The following is an 18,505-nucleotide window of genomic DNA, read 5'->3' on the forward strand; positions in this document are numbered from 1 at the left end:
TACAATCTACACTATGTGGGACTTCAATAGTCATGAATGAAATTGAGAGCATGTTTTCTCTTTCAGATCCACTGTATGTTGACTGGACGGGGAGCTAGACTAGGTCTAGCTGTCTGGTGTCACTGTCATGTGTTCTGATTCGAAAATGTTTGAGGCATCATCTGGAAAACTACGGAAATATAGAATGATTTCTGCTTCTCTAACTTGGGTTTTTCTAGCTGGCTAACCACAGAACTTTTGCATGAACCTGTATTGTCTCCTCTTTCCAGCTGGTTCCATATGCTTTCTGTTTGACTGTTCCAGGCTGTTTTGAAATCTTTGTTGCACTGTACATTGCCAGCCTTTGTAGCCACATAGCACAATGCCAGTTTCAAATAGAGCAGCTCAATTTGTGTGGTCAGCCTATTCTCCATTACCACGCCCAACAGGATTAATTTCATCAACCCTTTAATATTAAAAATAGCCATGCAAACTGCATGGCCTGGGCTGGATGTGAAGATTTTTTCTGGAAAGCTCAAGGTTACATTAAGGTGAGTTGTAATCACAGTCCATTATACTTTATCTTATTTATGTACTTTCTCCTCAGTTCTATAGTTTTAAATACACTAGTAGCATATGTATTTGGCAGATAACTGTGTCTGTGAAAGTATAGGATTGAAAATAAGTTACACATTTACACATTTATTTGTGCGTGGTAGTATTACTGCTTCATGAAGAAACAAGGGACATGTCCTCAGTAATCTTTCACGAATTCAAACTGAGGTGCAGTGTTGAACATAAAGTTATACACGTATACATTTTGAAAAGGCACTTACCAATATATGTTAGATTTATATCCAAATTCAAAATGTTTAGGCTCAAGAAATACAAAAAATTAGGTCAAACTTTATAATGCAAACCTCAATTTATAGTGTAATTTCACTGTATAAATAAGGTACCAACAATATGCTGCCCTTTACTCACACAACAATATGCTGTATTATAGAGTATTACCATATATTAACACACTTTTCCAGCAGGATTTAATACATGTCAAAGTGAAGAATGGTCTATGATCGTATTTATAAAACTGAAACTCAGTAGGAGCTGCAATAACTATCGATTAAATTCCATAACGGAGTAATTTGGGGAAAAAAACACCTCAGAGTTTTAGGATGAACCGAGTTTGGTTTGTAGCTACCTAAACATTTAACTTCCATCTGATTAGTTATTGGGGGAAATGAGGTTTATCACAGTGTCTGACCTTAACTTTGATCTCATCATGCAGATTATATTCATCATCAATTTATCATCATTATATGTATTTATTGAATGACTATAACATGCCATAGGTTCAGGACATGCTAAAACACTGCTGCAAGAGCAACTGCCACACTGTTTTTTTCTGAGCAGCAGAATATTTAATTTATGGTGCAAAAGGCAGGTGATAACTTCACTTGGACGGCTGTAACTCAGGAGATAAAGGGTCATCCACTAACCAGAAAGTTGGTGGTTCAATCCCAACTTCCTCCAGTCAGCATGGAAGTGACCTTGGGCAAGATACTGAAACACTGCTGGCTTGAATGGCTGTGCTGGCAGTTTATGAAAGTGATAGAAATAGAAGCAGGTATACAGCAGCAATGTTTGAATGGGAATGAATACTAGAAAAGTGCTATGCAATTGCAGTCAGTTTACCATTTAACTTCATCAACAAGTTCATCACCGCTACCAAAAAATAATTTTCTTTATCACTGTTACAGTCAGTGTGAAAAAGGACAAAATATTGTGTTTTGTCTGTCATTCCCAAATTGAGACTTATAAAGGTATGTACAGTTATCCAGTGACAGCTGACTCAATACACTTATTTCATGATAACCCCACAGTTTAAGCAGTTTCTGTCCACGGTTTTTCTCACTGTAAATGTCAATCTTATGTTGGTATAGTATGTTCACTGATCACAGTGGGTACCTTATATGTGATTGTGATGAAAAATGGAAAATAAAGAATTGACAGTGCAGTTAAAATAAATGTAAATCCAATAAATGTACATAAATTAGGAAATACATAAATCCTCCCACGGCCAACCAAACGCTATCAAAACATTTTCTGTGATATTTGCCCAAACATTGAAGCACACAAAAACGGTGCTACCCCGACATGTCCCTGCTGTGAGACAGTAACTGTGGTATTGAAGTATGACTATTTCCCCCTCTGTGGTGTAAATGTGTGCAAAAAATGATGACTGAGGAGTTGACCCTGTAACCTACACATCAGTGAATCTACCAAGATTCAGTAAGTAACTACATGTTACAAACTGAATCTTTATTGAAGATTCATCCAATCAGTTCTTGTGGTATTATGACAGTATCCGATTACCAAAACTTATTATTGTTATAATGTTGATGATGGTTGAGTACAATAATTTGCGTGCAATGATTAACACAGTTAGCATGCTGATGAAGTAAATCATCAGTAAATTGTATATAGTTATACAAATGTATAATGTTAGGAAAAGCATTTTTTGATTTGAGAACTACGAAACCATGTGTAGAGAACTTTAATCTGAGCAAATAAACACAAACAATATTGATCATGTCACTATTTATGTCTATAGAGATTATAATTCATTTGTCATAGTTATCCATGAGGGTGTTGAATCAGGAGCAACTGAACTTGTGGGAGACGTTTCACCCTCATCCAAGAGGCTTCTTCAGTTCTAACCAAGACTCAATCCCATTTCTAATTTTGAAATTTATTAGAATCAAATTATAGTGGTGCAAACTACCACTATTACAAATAAAAAAAACGTAATTTTTAAGATTTATAATTTCAGTAACAAATATTTATTTCAAACATTGTTCCAGTGTTACTCCCACATGTAACGTTGGCTGGGACGACTGGTACTGGAGCTCACGTTACCGCAGTCAGTAACGTCCCGGTGCAGCCTCGGGGGCGCGGCTAGCCGGCTCGCACTTAGCCTAGCTTATTAGCTTAGCTCCTTAGCCTCAGCTAACTGGGACGCTTCGACGTAGGTGATGACGTTTCAGCGACCGGCCTGCATTCGGCCCACCTCTATGTCCATATTTGGATTAGCCTACCCGGCTACCCGGAGTCGATCCCTGCCAACATAGCGACGGCTGAGCCGCTGCCGAACCGCCCACTTTGGGCTTCAAAACCGGCCTGCAGAAACCAATGGGTGACGTCATGGAAGCTACGTCCATGTTTATATACAGTCTATGGGTGAATCCCAACTATTTAACCTCTGTGGAGTGTGGGCAGTGCTTGTTGATGCTCTAGACTGTTTGAATGACTGCCATTGAAACTGTCATAATGAGAGTCATTAGAGTGGGTGGAGTCACCATTGTCCACACAGGTGTTGATTACTTCCCTCCTGTTTAAAACCATCTGTCTTGCCTGTCCAAAATATGTAAATCAGTGTCAACAAAGGACCGCGCACCACACACAGAAAAGCAATCTAGTATACGCAGTCCAATGCAGCGAGGAATGTGCCGACCTGTATATTGGAGAAACTAAACAACCATTCAACAAACACATGGCTCAACACAGGGGAGACAGCTCTTCAGGGCAGGATTAAGCAGTCTATCTACATTTAAAGGACAAGCAACACACTATTTTGGACAAGGAAGACAGATGGTTTGAAGGAGAAGTGAAGGAAGCCATCTTTGTTAAAATAGAGTAGCCTTCTCTCAACAGAAGAGGAGACCTGAGACACCATCTTTCTCCCACTTACAATGCTGTCCGTTGATCCCTTCCCAGGAGACTAAAGGCCGGGACACACCAAACCGACGGTTGGCTGTCTGAAATTGCCAGAACGTCTATGAGTGTCGATAATCCAAATTGTGGCGGTATGTTCCTCACCTTCGAAATTGTTGGCCATCTATTCTCCTCAAAAAGCTGCTTTTCACTCTGATATTCTGTTCAGATTAAGCAAATCAGCACGAGAAATAAATGGAAGTACAAAAGAAAGCAAACGAGGAGGTCAAGAGGCTACACACCCTAAAGACTATTTAAAGAGTTTGGCTTGCAGCCAATTCATATTCATCTACAGTATCTGTCAATCAGGGTCAACATGGTTGTTTGTTTCTCGAGTGCTATGAGAATGGTAGGCGAGATTGCTTTGTTTACGATGTATGGTGTTCGGTCGACAGAACATCACTAGTTGGGTTTTTCAGTTTCCCTTTCTGAATGACGAATACAAACTACTGCCCCCTGCTGGTATGGAGAGTTATTTCCTCTCAAGCAGGCGCAGAACATACAAGCTAGTTGGCTGTTGGATGTAGTCTTGGTAGTGTGTTCTGGGTACAATTTTGTTTGCCTGACATGGCCAGACATATGCAACAAGAGCAAACACAGAAGGCGGTCTTTGTCGATCTGAGTTGCTTGACGTCGTGTTGGTGTGTCTCTACCTTAAAAACCAACTTAACTACTTGTGACAACAACGGTGTGGACAAAGGTGACTCAACGACTCTAACGACCCTCGTTAAAACTGTTTCAACTATGATCTTTGAAACACTCTGGAGTATCAACAAGCACTGCCCTCACTCCAAAGAGGTTAAAACCTGGGATTCAACACAACATAGTTATACCTCTTTCACACCAAAATTACCCTGTAGACCTGTTAGTTTTTTAAACGCGGGTCGACCCGCGTTTAACCGGCAATTGGCCACTTTCACACTGCTAGCATACCAGGGTCTGATAATAGCCAACAGTTGGCGGCCATAGATGGCGGTAGAGAGTAGTGCGCGCCATAAAACAAAGAAGCAGATCAGTGTAGTAAACAACAGAAAGCATGGTAGCCAGGGAGCCGGTGATCAACTTTACCTTATATCTTATACTTGTCACTCTTTCAAAGTTTACAAACTCAGCGCAGTGTTACGCGCCAAGCCTGGCCCTTTAAGCAGGTGGCCATATGGGTTTTGAAGAGTGTGTGTATGAGAGAAGCCACATAGAATGGGCTCCGCACATCATCCATGTTACCGACAGTTTATGGCCACTGTGTAATGAGAGACCGTCTGATGAGGCTGTGTATGTCGGCCGAAGGGTTGAAATAAAGTGCCCCGTTCTAAACCTAATTGATGATCTGGATTGTGTTAGTTGTTACCTCCAACGAGCCAAAGCTAGGCTAAGCAAGCTAGCTGCATGCGAGAGGTCTCTTTACTACAGTACGGAGGCTGCGAGCGGGTGAGGTAACAGCAGTTACTGACGGAGGAGTCAAGCCTTCATTGCCTCCGTCATCGCGCAAATTAGCGCATTCACCCGGGCGTGACGTTCACATCAATGCCGATTGGAGGTGAAGCCGATTATTACCCGGGTCTATTGCAGTCATTTGACCCGGGGCTGAATGCTGATTATACGTTTTCACACTGCAGAAAACGTCGGGTGTTAGCGGGTTTAAACATGTTTTTTGGCCAGTGTGAAAGGGGCTTTACAGTACAACTGAAGAAGCTTCCTGGATGAGAGGTGACACGTCTTCAAGAAACTACTGCAAAGTTTAGTTGATCCTGATTCAACATTGGTGACTTTTTCCCCATTTAAAGCTTTAATCATAAATTAATGTTCCAGACAATGTTGTTAAAAAATGTTTTAATTGTTTCCCCAAAACAGTTGATGGTTGATAACTGTTCAATCTACCATTTGTTGCTCAAACTGTGAACCTGTGTCTGCTCCCAAACACACCAGAAAACATTTGAGAGCCACTGAAAAGAGACCTCATTCCTTAACTAGTCCTATTGTTAATAACACTTTCTCTTTAAGGTAAAGCCATGGGTGACTGGTCTATACTTGGTCGATTTCTGTCTGAGGTCCAGAACCACTCTACAGTGATAGGAAAGATCTGGCTAACTATGCTGCTCATTTTCCGTATCCTGCTGGTGGCCTTGGTGGGTGATGACGTCTACAGTGATGAGCAGTCCAAGTTCACCTGTAACACTCAGCAGCCTGGGTGTAGCAACGTTTGTTATGACACCTTTGCTCCTGTTTCACATCTACGATTCTGGGTTTTCCAAATTGTGCTGGTCTCCACCCCATCCATCTTCTATATAGTTTTTGTTCTGCATAAGATTGCCAAGGATGAGAAGCTGGATGGCCGAAGAGTTCAGGTGGGAGCCCAGAGACCTCTCAGACAGAGATGTGGTCACATGGGAAATGATGGCATGGACGCCCTGATGGTTGGCATGCCCACCTACTGTCCTCATTACACTGAGGAATGGGACGTGAGGGAGAGGGATGAAGTAGAGCAAAGCTTTCTGCAAGAAGATAATGGTGAAGTTGGAGAGGACCCCACCCAGCAGTCCAACCAAGTTCTGCTCATCTACATCCTTCATGTGTTGCTACGATCTGTCATGGAGATCACCTTCTTGGTGGGCCAGTATTTCCTCTTTGGATTTGAGGTGCCTCATCTGTACCGCTGTGAAACCTACCCTTGTCCTACTCGTACAGACTGCTTTGTATCACGTGCCACTGAGAAGACCATCTTCCTTAACTTCATGTTCAGCATCAGCCTGGGCTGCTTTGTGCTCAACATTGCAGAGCTCCACTACTTGGGCTGGGTCTACATTTTTCGCATCCTCTGCTCAGCTTGCTCAACCTGCTGTCAGGAGAGGGACACTGTCAAACTGTACTTAAACCACAACCCCCTCTTGCTGCAGCTCAGGCATTCTCTGAGGGGCCAGTTTGTTCTGCAGACCCCAGCAACCATGGCCCCAGAGAAGACTGGAGTTCTGCTTACACACACCCCATCTATATCTTTTGAGACGGACTCAACTGTGGAATGCACCTCCAAGAGAAGTCCAGAGAGCAGAGACAAAGTGAAGGTCGAGCTGGCCAACATGGCCAGGCTGGGACGTGCTAAGAAGTCTTGGCTATGAGATGGAAACAATTTACTGTAGTGCCATTATAATTGTGATAACACTTCCGCCCTGTTCATACAAATCGATAAATCAATGTTTGGGAAACAGAATTTTAACAAAAAATGTAGGGGTCATAATTAAACTGTCTGACGATGTTACAGGTCTCTCTAGGTTTGTTAATGTGCCAAAAGCCTAAGCCCCACGTTCCACACAACCGGACGTGGAGATTTTCCCTGTTGAACTTCCTGATTTTCAACCTCCAAGCATACCATTGGCCTGAAGTACGAATCAACTTCAGCGTACCCATGATGTCATATGGCTTCACTGAACCTTATATTGCCCCCCCTGAAATGTTGATTTAACTGTTAAAAGGGCTTTTTTGGATTTGGCCTAGTGGTTAGTGCATCAGACTCCCGTACCCGAGGTCTCGGGGGTTCGTGTCCCACCCTGAGCAGTAAAATAACAACAACAACAAAGAGAGATAAGCTCTCTCCAAAATCTTACTGCCTCTTTAAGATGAATATATACTGTTCAACAGTCTGGTGCCAAAACAGAGAGAAGTAGTTAATGTGTGGAAGCATGTCCTTGGAGGGTCTCACAGACCTCCACGTCATAGCCAACTGTACCCTGACTGCTGTTAGGTACGGGATGAAATCCTCAGAGCGATTGTCAGATCTTATACTGGTGCGGTGGGCCCTGGGTTCCTCCTGGTGCAGGACAATGATCAGCCACTTGTGGCCAGAGTGTGTAGGCAGTTCCTGGTTGACAAAGTCATTGATGCCATTGACTGGCCCTCTCGTTACCCTGACCTAAATCCAATTGAGCACCCATGGGACATTATCTATTGGTGCATCCAACACTGCCAGGAAGCACCACAGACTGTCCAGGAGCTCACTGATGACCTGATCCACATCATCGACTAATCAGGAGCATGCCCAGACATTGTCAGGTCTGCATACAGGGACTGAGGGGCCATACACACTACTGAGTGACATTATGAGTTGCCGTGTTAAAATTCAAGCAAGTTGGATCAGCCTGTGATTTTTTTTAATTTAGATTTTCAGTGTGATTTTGAATCCAGCCATTGATGGGTTAATGTTTTTGGTTTTCCTTTGACCATTGTTACGTCATTTTGTTCTCAATAAATTATACAATGTACATCAGTGAAGATTTTCAACTTGAATAATGTTTTGTTTATCAAGATCTGATGTGTTTTTAGGAGGATATATGTGTATGTGTGTGTTTGTGTGTGTGTGTGTATGGCAATTTTTACAATTTAATTAAATTAAATATACTGTGTGTAGTTGGACTATCAGATACATTTACATGTAAGGTATTTTTTTTTATGCTATGACACAGTTATTCCTGTGGGTGGTGCGCTACACTTGCACTTTAGATTTTTTGGCTCTGATTTGGGATGGGGCAGAGCAGAGAAGAGCAAAAATGTTTGACGCTCTAAGCTCCTTTAATTGCTCTCAACCATCTTCCAGTGTTTTCTCCAGTGATTTTGAAGGCCTCTTCTATGATAAAATATATCAAACAGATTGAAATTAGAAATCTATGATAAGAGGGGCCACCTCAGACAAATGTGTTTCTGGAGAGTCCAGATGGTTTTGTTCAAACCCAACCTGGTTGTATGAACCTCATCTCGAATGTCACCTTCTCTAGCTCTCTGGGAAAGTACATGTATGTTAAGTCATTCCCTGAGGTGCATAGTCACCACATAGGAGGGAAAGGAGAAATAATTCTCGCTCAAAATACAGAAATTTGCTCAACCACTTAGAATGAATGGAAACGTGGTCTTTTGGACCCCACAGTTCATATTATATATGGTCTGTCGAGGGCCTTTTTGCAGTCTGTAATGTGAATAGTATTTTATTGACTCACTAATTACAACATCTTATTTTCTAACAAGCATTGTTCAATATCGAAGACACTTTTTCAAAACTCTTCATACAGCATCACCAACATGTATCTGGGCCAAACAATTAATCTCACCCGAAATCGCTTGTTCGACCAGACCACTGGCAACACTTCTCACTCAGAAAACAAACACTGTCAGTCACAACACACAGACTTAAAAACACAGGGAGCAACACATAAATGATGAACTTTTATCTTTGAAGTTTGAGGTTTTTTAGTCTGTACTAAAGTTTATGTAAGGAGAAAGAATCAGAACTTGCTTCAGTATCCTTTATATTTTCTCTATCCTTGCATATAGTAATTTTCTTGTGCAAAATTCCAAATCCTAAAAATCCAGGGCTGCAATAATGATTACAAAAAACGCATTTCAAGGCTGAAGGCTGCAAACAACTGAATCCGGTTCTGCTGAAGAGTAAAATGTTTTTTTTCTCTCCACGGTTGCTCATTGTGGGAACTGTTGACATTTCTGTAATATTGTACACCATGTAAAGTGCCTTGAAATAAGATACGTATGTTGTGATTTGGGGCTATACAAATAAAATTGAATTGAAAATTGAATTGCATATGGCCAAAAGGTCTCATCATGTTCTCCACCCATCCTCACTCTTCTTTTCCCACAACCTTTATTCGAGGATCCATCTTTACAAACAAAATCCCTCTTATTCCGTCCCTTTTTCTCTGTTTGGTAACAAGACTTGGTAACAAGCCTCTCTGGAATCTAATTGACGGAAATTGTAGGGACTGAGAACCACTATGTCTTTTTACTGAGGAACAGTACAACTTCTGAAACAGGTACACCTTAGGAGTACTCTGTCTGCATTCTTTACACCAACTTTCCGAACTCTGCCATCACGGCTGATAATGGTTTCCACAATAGTACCCATGGACAACTCATTCCTCTTAACTTGAGTGTCTTTGACGAGTACCACATCGCCTGTTTGCAGGTTTGATCTGTCCGAATTACACTTCTTGCGAGACTGAAGAGTCGGCAAGTATTCTTGCCTCCAGCGTCTCCAGAATGTTTCAGCAAGGCCTCGGACTTGCCGCCATTGTTTTCCTTATAGAGATCCATGTACCCTTGTGGAGCAGATACTGGGTCAATCTTCTGAGTGAGCAGCATCGCAGGTGTGAAGACAGCTGGCATATCAGGATCATAAGACTGGAACTAGTGGTCTCGGGTTCATAATTGCCATGACTTCTGCAATGAGTATCACAAGTACCTCATTGGGGGTGACAACAGTTGTCGTCAACGCTCTTGGTCTTTTTCTCCTTTGTCCTCCACCCATCCTCTCTCTCCCTGCCCCTCTTCTTTTCCCAAACCTTTATTCCAGGATCCGTGTTTACAAACAAAATCCCTCTTATTCCGTCCGCTTTTCTCTGTTTGGTAACAAGACTAAAAACACCTAGTTAGGTTTTCAGCTGAATTTGCAATCAGCTGTTTGGAATGATTATTATTTCATTTTATTGTACATGTTCTGCAAAGATTTTCTATCTATTTTAATGTGTTTGCTGCAGAAATGCATTAACTTTTCAATCATTCTGAATGTGTTTTGAATGTGTTTTCACATCTTTGAAAGAACAGTGCGTTAGCATTTGAAAAATGTGCTGCAAATATATAGTATAGTTTTTTGCAGTTAGTGGAGTCAGAGGGAGAGAAGAGTTTTTGGAAAATGTGGTCAGTGAATGCATTTTGTGTGAAAGCAATGAAAAATTATTCATAGTTTGGTCCACAGAGACTTCTGTTTCACTGTCTGAGGACTTTTGACAATGTGACTTCAGTTTGGACCAATGCATGTAAGACTTAGGATTTGTCCAGCAGGTGGCAGTAGAAGTCTGCAGGACACAGACTGTGGTTTCAACATGATACATCTTCAACAACTACTAAAGTAAATACATTATTGAGTGATTTTCTAATTATTTCTGATGAAAATTCAAACTTCATATATCAAGAAAAGGGTCTGAAAAAACATATTCAGAATTACACTCCCTACAGATTCAAAACCAAACTTTCCAATATTAAGTTTAACATTTTTTGAATAATACTATTGATGCCAGTGAATCAATTACAACACCAACCACTACCATCAATACTATTATTACAACTGGTAGATTCTAAATAATAAATAGAATGGCACTGAGTAGAGTGCATACCTCCGCCAAGGCTCAACAGTCCCCTTAAATTAAATCAAGGCTTTTAGCAAAGCCAACAAAACAATGGCAGAGAAATGTGATAGGTTGATGAAAAGACAAACCAAATTAAACATAGAACAGCATTCATTCACAACATACAAACACTAATGAGAAACAAAACTAAAACTTTTTAATGCCCTGTGTTGCAATGTTAAAGAAAGTGATTTTTTAAAATCCTGGATCCTTGTTCTTAAAATAAGAATCTGCTGTTTCCTTTTAAGTTCACAATGTGACTATTTTATTTCATTGAATTGAATGAGGAAAAGGGGTCAATGGTTAGTTTTGCTATTGTTGAGTGAGACGTTAGCAGGGATTAATGCAAAAAAATAAATATTTTATTTAATTAAATTGAATGAGGAAAAGGGGTCAATGGTTAGTTTTGCCATTCTTGAGTGAGACGTTAGCAGGGATTAATGCAAAAAATAAATAAAAATAGAATTTCTTTTTCTGCCAAGTCATTTTCCCAATCTGCCTATAGGCCACTTTTTTCCGCCATGTGGTGGATTTCCATAGGTTTTCATGTAAATAGTTGGGTAGTGTGTACACACCTTTGACCCTCAATGCATACTTAATAAGTGAAATTATGATATTTAAGCACCACCCCACACATCGCTGCTGTTCTGTAATTCCTCCGCAAGCGCACCGACAAGCCCTCGCCGCTGCAACGCTTGGAGTGGAGGCGAGGAGTGGGGCACACTGAGATGTCGGGTCTGGACGGGGCCACAGACGGTGAAAGGTATAAAAGATTGCGCCGTTCGGGTTAAACTGCACCAGGGCCAGCCCGGAGGCAGACCACGGGTGCAAGAGAACATGGAAGGGGAGGCGGGAAACCCGCATTTGCAATCCAGGCGGGAGGTGGTGGAGATCACTGATCACGTGTGGCCTCTCTGGAATCTAATTGTTGGAAATTGTAGGGACTGACAACTTGAATTCCTAAAAAGACACACTGACGAGTATAGTTGACGTGACGCCCACAGTTGACTAATCACTCCCAGACTCTTCCCCCTCTCACACACATTAGACTACATTGTTGCACAAATATTTTCGGTTTATGAGTCTATGGTGGGCCGCCACAGTCTCGTCAATTTTTGGGAAACCTTGACCACTATGTCTCTTTACTGAGGAACAGTACAACTTCTGAAACAGGTACACCTTAGGAGTACTCTGTCTGCATTCTTTACACCACTTTTCCGAACTCTGCCATCACGGCTGATAATGGTTTCCACAATAGTACCCATGGACCACTCATTCCTCTTAACTTGAGTGTCTTTGACGAGTACAACATCGCCTCTTTGCAGGTTTGATCTGTCCGAATTACACTTCTTGCGAGACTGAAGGGTCGGCAAGTATTCTTGCCTCCAGTATCTCCAGAATGTTTCAGCAAGGGCTCGGACTTGCCACCATTGTTTTCCTTATAGAGATCCATGTACCCTTGTGGAGCAGATACTGGGTCAATCTTCTGAGTGAGCAGCATCGCAGGTGTGAAGACAGCTGGCATATCAGGATCATAAGACTGGAACTAGGGGTCTCGGGTTCATAATTGCCATGACTTCTGCCATGAGTGTCACAAGTACCTCATTGGGATGACGACAGTTATCCTTGAACATCGTAGCATCCAAAATGCAACAAGCTACACTGATCATCCTCTCCCATACACCACCCATGTGAGTGTCATGATCCACAAGGATCATGAACTATTAAGTTATAGAGGACTCTATAGTTTGTTCATTTTATTATTCCCCTTGTTGTACTTTTTCTTGTGTATCGGTTGTATTATTTTCTTGATCCCTTGTTGTTTCCTGTTTTATTTTTAAGTCCCGTTCCTTGTGTCGCTTCACCTTCTTTCCCGTGTCTTGTTTCTGTTATCTTGTTTTTCCTGTGTCTCCTGCCCCTGTGATTGTCTGCGCCTGTTCCTAATGTGTCTCACCTGTGTTCAATTTGCCCCGCCTACCTTGTGTCTATTTAGTCTCTGTGCTTCCCTTTGTCTTTGTTGGTTTGTCTGCTATTTTCCCCGGTCTGTTCCTGTTATTCTCCCGGTCTGTTCCTGTGATTTTGCCCCTGGCTCCAGTGTTTTAGTTCGGACTACTTTTTGCTACATGTTGTGGACAACCTTAGTTGATTTTGGTTTTTGTTTTACTTTGTAAATTTGTTTTGTTTTATATTTATTAAATCATTACTTAAAATGCACCTCTGCATTTGGGTCCTGCTTCCTGCCTAAACCTGACAGTGAGGGGAGTGTGGTGGGTTTAACAACCAGGTGCAGCCCTTGTCTTGTAGATTAAATTTTGAACTCTGGCTCTATCTGCAGTTCTTTGCAAGCTCCAATAAAATCAGTGCCTCTATCAGAACACAGTAGTCTCATAGGCCCCCTGATAGTGAATCTCCTCAACCTCCAGTTTTAATGAAACTGGAGGTTGACATGCTCTCTTTAACCCCAATATGCACAGCTCTTGTACACAGACAGGTAAACAAGACTGCCCAGCAATTGTTTTACACTTGGCCTACTGTGGTACTGCGGGTTGTGATGGTCCAGGACCCAAAGACATCAAGACCAACGTGAGTGAACAGAGGATCCAGGGTAAGTCTGTCTACAGGTAGACCAGACATTTTTTGCTCTTCTCACTTTCCTCTTAGTCTTTTGCAGTTCATACATTTGTGTAGTACACCCAACACCAACCCCTCACTTCCTTGAATCCACAGTCCAGCTGTCCAAACTGGACTGCTTGGTGAGGAACCTGTTCATGTAAGTGTCTTACCAGCAGAGTGGAAACATGATGGTTCTTGGGGAGAATGACAGGATGCTTACCAAGACATGTCTGCTGATGATAAATGCCTCCGACTCTCAGCAAACCATTGTCGTCGATAATGGGATCAAACTCTTGAGTGGACTAAATTTTTAGAAATGTTTTTTATTTCCTCTTGGAAGGAGTTTTGTTGTGCACTTTTCAGGATCACGAGTCTTGCTTGAAGAAGTTCATCCTTTTTTTTGGCTACAGTCTGATATTTTGGAGAAGGCTGGCTGTTGTACTGGTAAGTGATTTCCAATTGGAGAATCTTTCAAACGTGATGTGATCCAAGAAATCAACTGTATCTTTAGTAGCGTAGGTGGAAACTTGAGGGCGAACTTCGACATCTGTCTCTGGCTGTTCAAATTCTTCTTTCTCACATTTTGTAAGAAAAGCTGGACCTGAAAACCAGTTTTTGAGAGGGTTGGCTGGAACATTGGTTCTGTAGACATTGATGGTATTTGGCTTGTGGGCTCCCCCCAGACATACATCTCCAGATGAGGACAAGTTTGTTAGCATAGGGTGCATTGTTGGGTCCGTTGTACTGTTTATGCACTTTATATACACATAGTATGTCTCTGCCGAGGAAAATGGCTGCTTCGGGATCAAAAGGTGGGATTTTATCCACCAATGGCCTCTTTGACCAGCAGGGTAGACTTTGACCAAACATATTTTAGAGAATGATCGTGAGCCAAATGAGTCCCTTCAGTCTTATGTGCACTTTGACATTACCTCTGGAGTCTCATCCTCCTGTTGCTCCTCCCCTTGATCTTTCCTAATAGCGGACTGGTTTCCATAATGCTGGCCCTGGGTAATGTGCAGATGGGTGTCATTGTCTTTCGTGTGGTGACGAGATGTTTCTCTTTGAGGTAAGCTTTTCTTTCAACCAAGGTGTTGCTGTGGAAGCCACAACATTTTCTTACAGGATGGGGCTTATTGTGTATTGGACACAGTCTATCTTGATCCTCAACCCTTCTCTCCATATTACTGTGCTTGTATTCACCTCCACCTGAAACTTCAGTCTTCCTGGTGAACACGGGTGGTTTGATGTACTTCAGAGGTTTTTCTGTCCTCATTGACCCAGCCATGGTGAGTTCTGCAAAGCTGGGGTCATTTCGTGTTTTGGCTTGGTCTCAGATGAACTTCACAAATATTCTCCAAAAGGTTGTAGGGGAGCTTTTGAGCGATGGGGTTGACTCCACGAGGTGTGTTAAGGTAAGACAGTCCAGGTAAGAAACAATCTTTCAATGCTGTCTCAGGCTCTAGCAATAAGTCTCCTAGCTCCCGGAGCTTCTGGTTGTCCTTGTTTCTGTGGTGTCCCGAAATAAATGCACAGATGCAGATTTATAAAAATTAGTGCTGTCAATCGATTAAAGAAAATCTTGAGTCATCGTGACTAATCAATTTTTTTTTCTCCAAAAATTTTTATGGATATTTAAATGTAAAATGATGGATTTAACACAAAGGAAGTATTGAAGTCCAAATACTACTGTTTATTAGCATCTTTTTAACTTTGAGCACAGATTCTCTCCTGTGAACTACAGATTTCCAATAAAACCATCAAGGCCTCGCCGACGTGTCCAGATATCTATCAGATAAATATCTGGATACGTCAGGGAATCACCTCCTGTGTGAGCTGTGATGTGACAGGCAGTGAGTGTGTCAACCTGGAAACCACAACAACACTCTTCACTTATATTGTCTGCCTTTTCCGTGTTTCTGAAAAAAATCATCATGCAGACTATATGCAGTCTTTTTTCCTGTCATGTTGAGCATTTTCACTGCAACTGATGATGAGCGTAACCTCGAGCTGACTTTAATGCAGAACCACATTAACCCTTCAAGTTATTTCTCTCCCTCTGTTTAACACAGAGAGCGTCCGCTCAAACTACTTCCTGTCTCTTTTCTTTTTGACGTCCATCATGAAAGTGACAAACAATTCCTGTTTCGCGTGTGTATCGCATATTTCCCTGTGTCACTTCTCCCGTGTGTTTTCGTGACAAAACGTACTTTAAACGCCTTAAACTCCTTCCTTGTCTGTATCCATCTTTAGCCAGAATGGCTAACGGTTATACGGCAGACGTCTTCACCGGCCACAGGAAGTAAACAAAATGCGTAAATTTTTTAAATGTTGACAGCACTAATAAAAATATGAAAATACAATCTTTATTTATTTTTATGAGGCAGTAGATAGGTTGGTCAACATAAACACTCAGCCTTGGATTGGAAGGGTCATCTGAGACTTGAGTTTCAGTATGGGAAGCTAAGGTTTCTGTATCACACGTGAAAAAAATACAAAACCACTTCAATCACTGCAAGCCTGTAATTCAGGAAAACAAAACACTCCACGCTAGAAATTCAGAGGCACTGCACTCTTTTTTTCTCCACTCTCCAGAACACACTTTGAGGAAACCCGCTCCTAATTAGCCTCCCAAAAGACCCTGACCCAACCAGCACCAAGGCTGACCAATTACAAAACAAAATAAACAAGACAAAACAAAAAACAACAACAAAGAGAAAAGAAACCCCCCTAGTACATGGCTCATTCGTCACCAAAACTGGAATCTAGTTTAGGTGAGGCTAGAGGGAATTTCAGTCTTAAAATATCAGAGAATCACCCATACAGGATATCTAAATGAACACTTTAATAATGGTAGAGAGAACAGCAGCTAGCAATAGGGTAGCAACTGTTGCAGTTTGTAAAGGACACAAACATGATAAATCTCACAGTTTAACATATTTAACATACACACACGTGTTAGAGCTTCACGTCAAAAACATCAGGGATGGTAAACATGTTCACTCAGAATTTGCATATAAATTGCTCTACCACATACATAAAAACAAAGAACTGCACCTTTTAAACATACCCGGGGGAGTGATCCTAACCGTTCCTAAAAGTCCAGGCGTTTATCCCGGGGTATATTACCCTCACCCTGTTACCCAGTGGATTACTGAATGAACAGATAAACATCAAATTACAAAACAAGAAAGACAAAACAATGTTATATAAAACATTGCGGCAGCCAGCATACTGTAAGTCACTCCGTCACAATGAATGAGCACGGCGTGTCCAAACACTTCCGCAGCTCACTCGCACAACTCCGAGTGTGGCTGCCCAACCCTAGCTGCAGAACTAGCAGAAAGGAAAACCACTTAATTTACCATGAACAATTGTTAAAACAAATGTCGGGACAATCAAACATTTAAAAAGACATACCCCTTTCCACGACGACACTCCGCACTGTTCCAAACACTCACACCACTGCCACACAAACAAACACTGCTAACTTTGCAGCCAGGTAAGCAATGCTCCAAGGACCCAAGGTGCCTATATATGTGCCTGTTGCAAGCAACAGCTGACTAATTAGTGTCATGCAAGAGGAAGTAAGCTATCCCCCATTCCTTTACTGGTCCCACAGGCTACATTTGTGATCTTGGGAAATTCTTCAAATTCTTTCCAACAGAGCGTTTTTATATTATTATTTCGTCTGACCCATAGCATTCTATCAATCTCTGCCCCACCACCTGGAATCCAAAGCTGACATTATCGGTCAAAGGTGCTTATTCTGAATTTCTATCTGAATTTTCAGAATTTTTATCTGAGTTAGTGCTCAGCACAGGTAAAAAAAAACATCATAGTGGGTGATTTCAATATTCATGTGGATGTTGCAAATAACAGTCTTAGTTCTGCCTTAATTTCACAAATTGACTCAATTGATTTCGTTCAACATGTAAATATACCCACTCACTGTAATAATCACACCCTCGACCTCGTTCTGACATATGGCATAGAAATTTAAAATCAAATAATATTTCCTCGAAAACCTCTGTTCGATCACTTCTAAGTCACATTTGAATTCTCAATTATTGACTACACTGAATTAGGAGAAAAGTTCTATGACAGCAGGTGTCTTTCAGAAAACTCTGTAAGTAAATTCAAGTAAAATATTCAATCACAAATTGACTATCTTGTTGATAGTAGAGCAGTCTCAGCAGTACCACAGTTGACACTGTCGCCCCTCTGAAAAAGAAGATAGTTAAACAGAGGACAGCTAATGGTTTAATGCACAGACACGTGCTTTAAAACAGATGTGATGATACCTACGTGATGTAGGTTAGACAGGAAGTGGAATTCCAATAATCCAGATGATTCTCACATAGACTGGAAAAATAGTTTTATTACATATAAGAAAGCCCTCACGAATGCCAGAACCACATATTACTCTTCACTAATAATAATAATAAAAACTAATAAAAATGTCCCGAGGTTCCTCTTCAGCAGTGTAGCCAGGCTGACAGAGAGTAAAAGCTCCACTGAACAGTCTATTCCTCCAACTCTTAGTAGCAATGATTTCACAAGCTTCTTTACTAATAAGATTATTACCATCAGAGAAGAGTTTAAGTACCTCGGGGGTCTTGTTTGCGAGTGAGGGGACAATGGAGCATGAGATTGGCCGGAGAATTGGAGCAGCGAGGGCGGTATTGCACTCGCTTTGCCGCACCGTTGTGACAAAAAGGGAGCTGAGCCGGAAGGCAAAGCTCTCGATCTACCGGTCAATCTTTGTTCCTACCCTCACCTATGGTCATGAAGGATGGGTCGTGACTGAAAAAACGAGATCGCGAGTACAAGCGGCCGAAATGGGTTTCCTTAGAAAGGTGGCTGGCGTCTCCCTTAGAGATAAGGTGAGAAGCTCAGTCATCCGTGAGGAACTCGGAGTAGAGCCGCTGCTCCTTTGCGTAGAAAGGAGCCAGTTG

At 41.6% G+C, this 18,505-nt stretch overlaps 1 protein-coding gene and 1 long non-coding RNA gene across 2 annotated transcripts; one reads left to right on the top strand and one right to left on the bottom strand.

The window, feature by feature from the left end:
- Positions 1–1,518: 1,518 nt before the first annotated feature.
- Positions 1,519–6,866, top strand: LOC118299261 (gap junction delta-2 protein-like). The gene is made up of 2 exons (XM_035622840.2): positions 1,519–1,606; positions 5,755–6,866. Exons 1-2 carry the CDS (start codon positions 1,519–1,521, stop codon positions 6,864–6,866), a joined length of 1,200 nt encoding a protein of 399 aa, XP_035478733.2.
- Positions 6,867–15,897: 9,031 nt separating this feature from the next.
- Positions 15,898–17,036, bottom strand: LOC118299284. Its single transcript, XR_004789820.1, has 2 exons — positions 16,968–17,036; positions 15,898–16,883 (listed from the first exon to the last, which is right to left on the bottom strand). It is a non-coding gene; the product is annotated as an uncharacterized LOC118299284 (long non-coding RNA).
- Positions 17,037–18,505: the final 1,469 nt, after the last annotated feature.

This window comes from Scophthalmus maximus, chromosome 11, assembly GCF_022379125.1.
Source record: "Scophthalmus maximus strain ysfricsl-2021 chromosome 11, ASM2237912v1, whole genome shotgun sequence".
NCBI lineage: Eukaryota > Metazoa > Chordata > Actinopteri > Pleuronectiformes > Scophthalmidae > Scophthalmus > Scophthalmus maximus.

Bases quoted from the DNA above. Each gene is read 5' to 3' on its own strand.
- LOC118299261 (XM_035622840.2), top strand. From the start codon at position 1,519: ATGGAAGTGACCTTGGGCAAGATACTGAAACACTGCTGGCTTGAATGG. The intron at 1,607-5,754 runs GTATACAGCAGC...TTTCTCTTTAAG, and splicing joins AGTGATAGAAATAGAAGCAG to GTAAAGCCATGGGTGACTGG.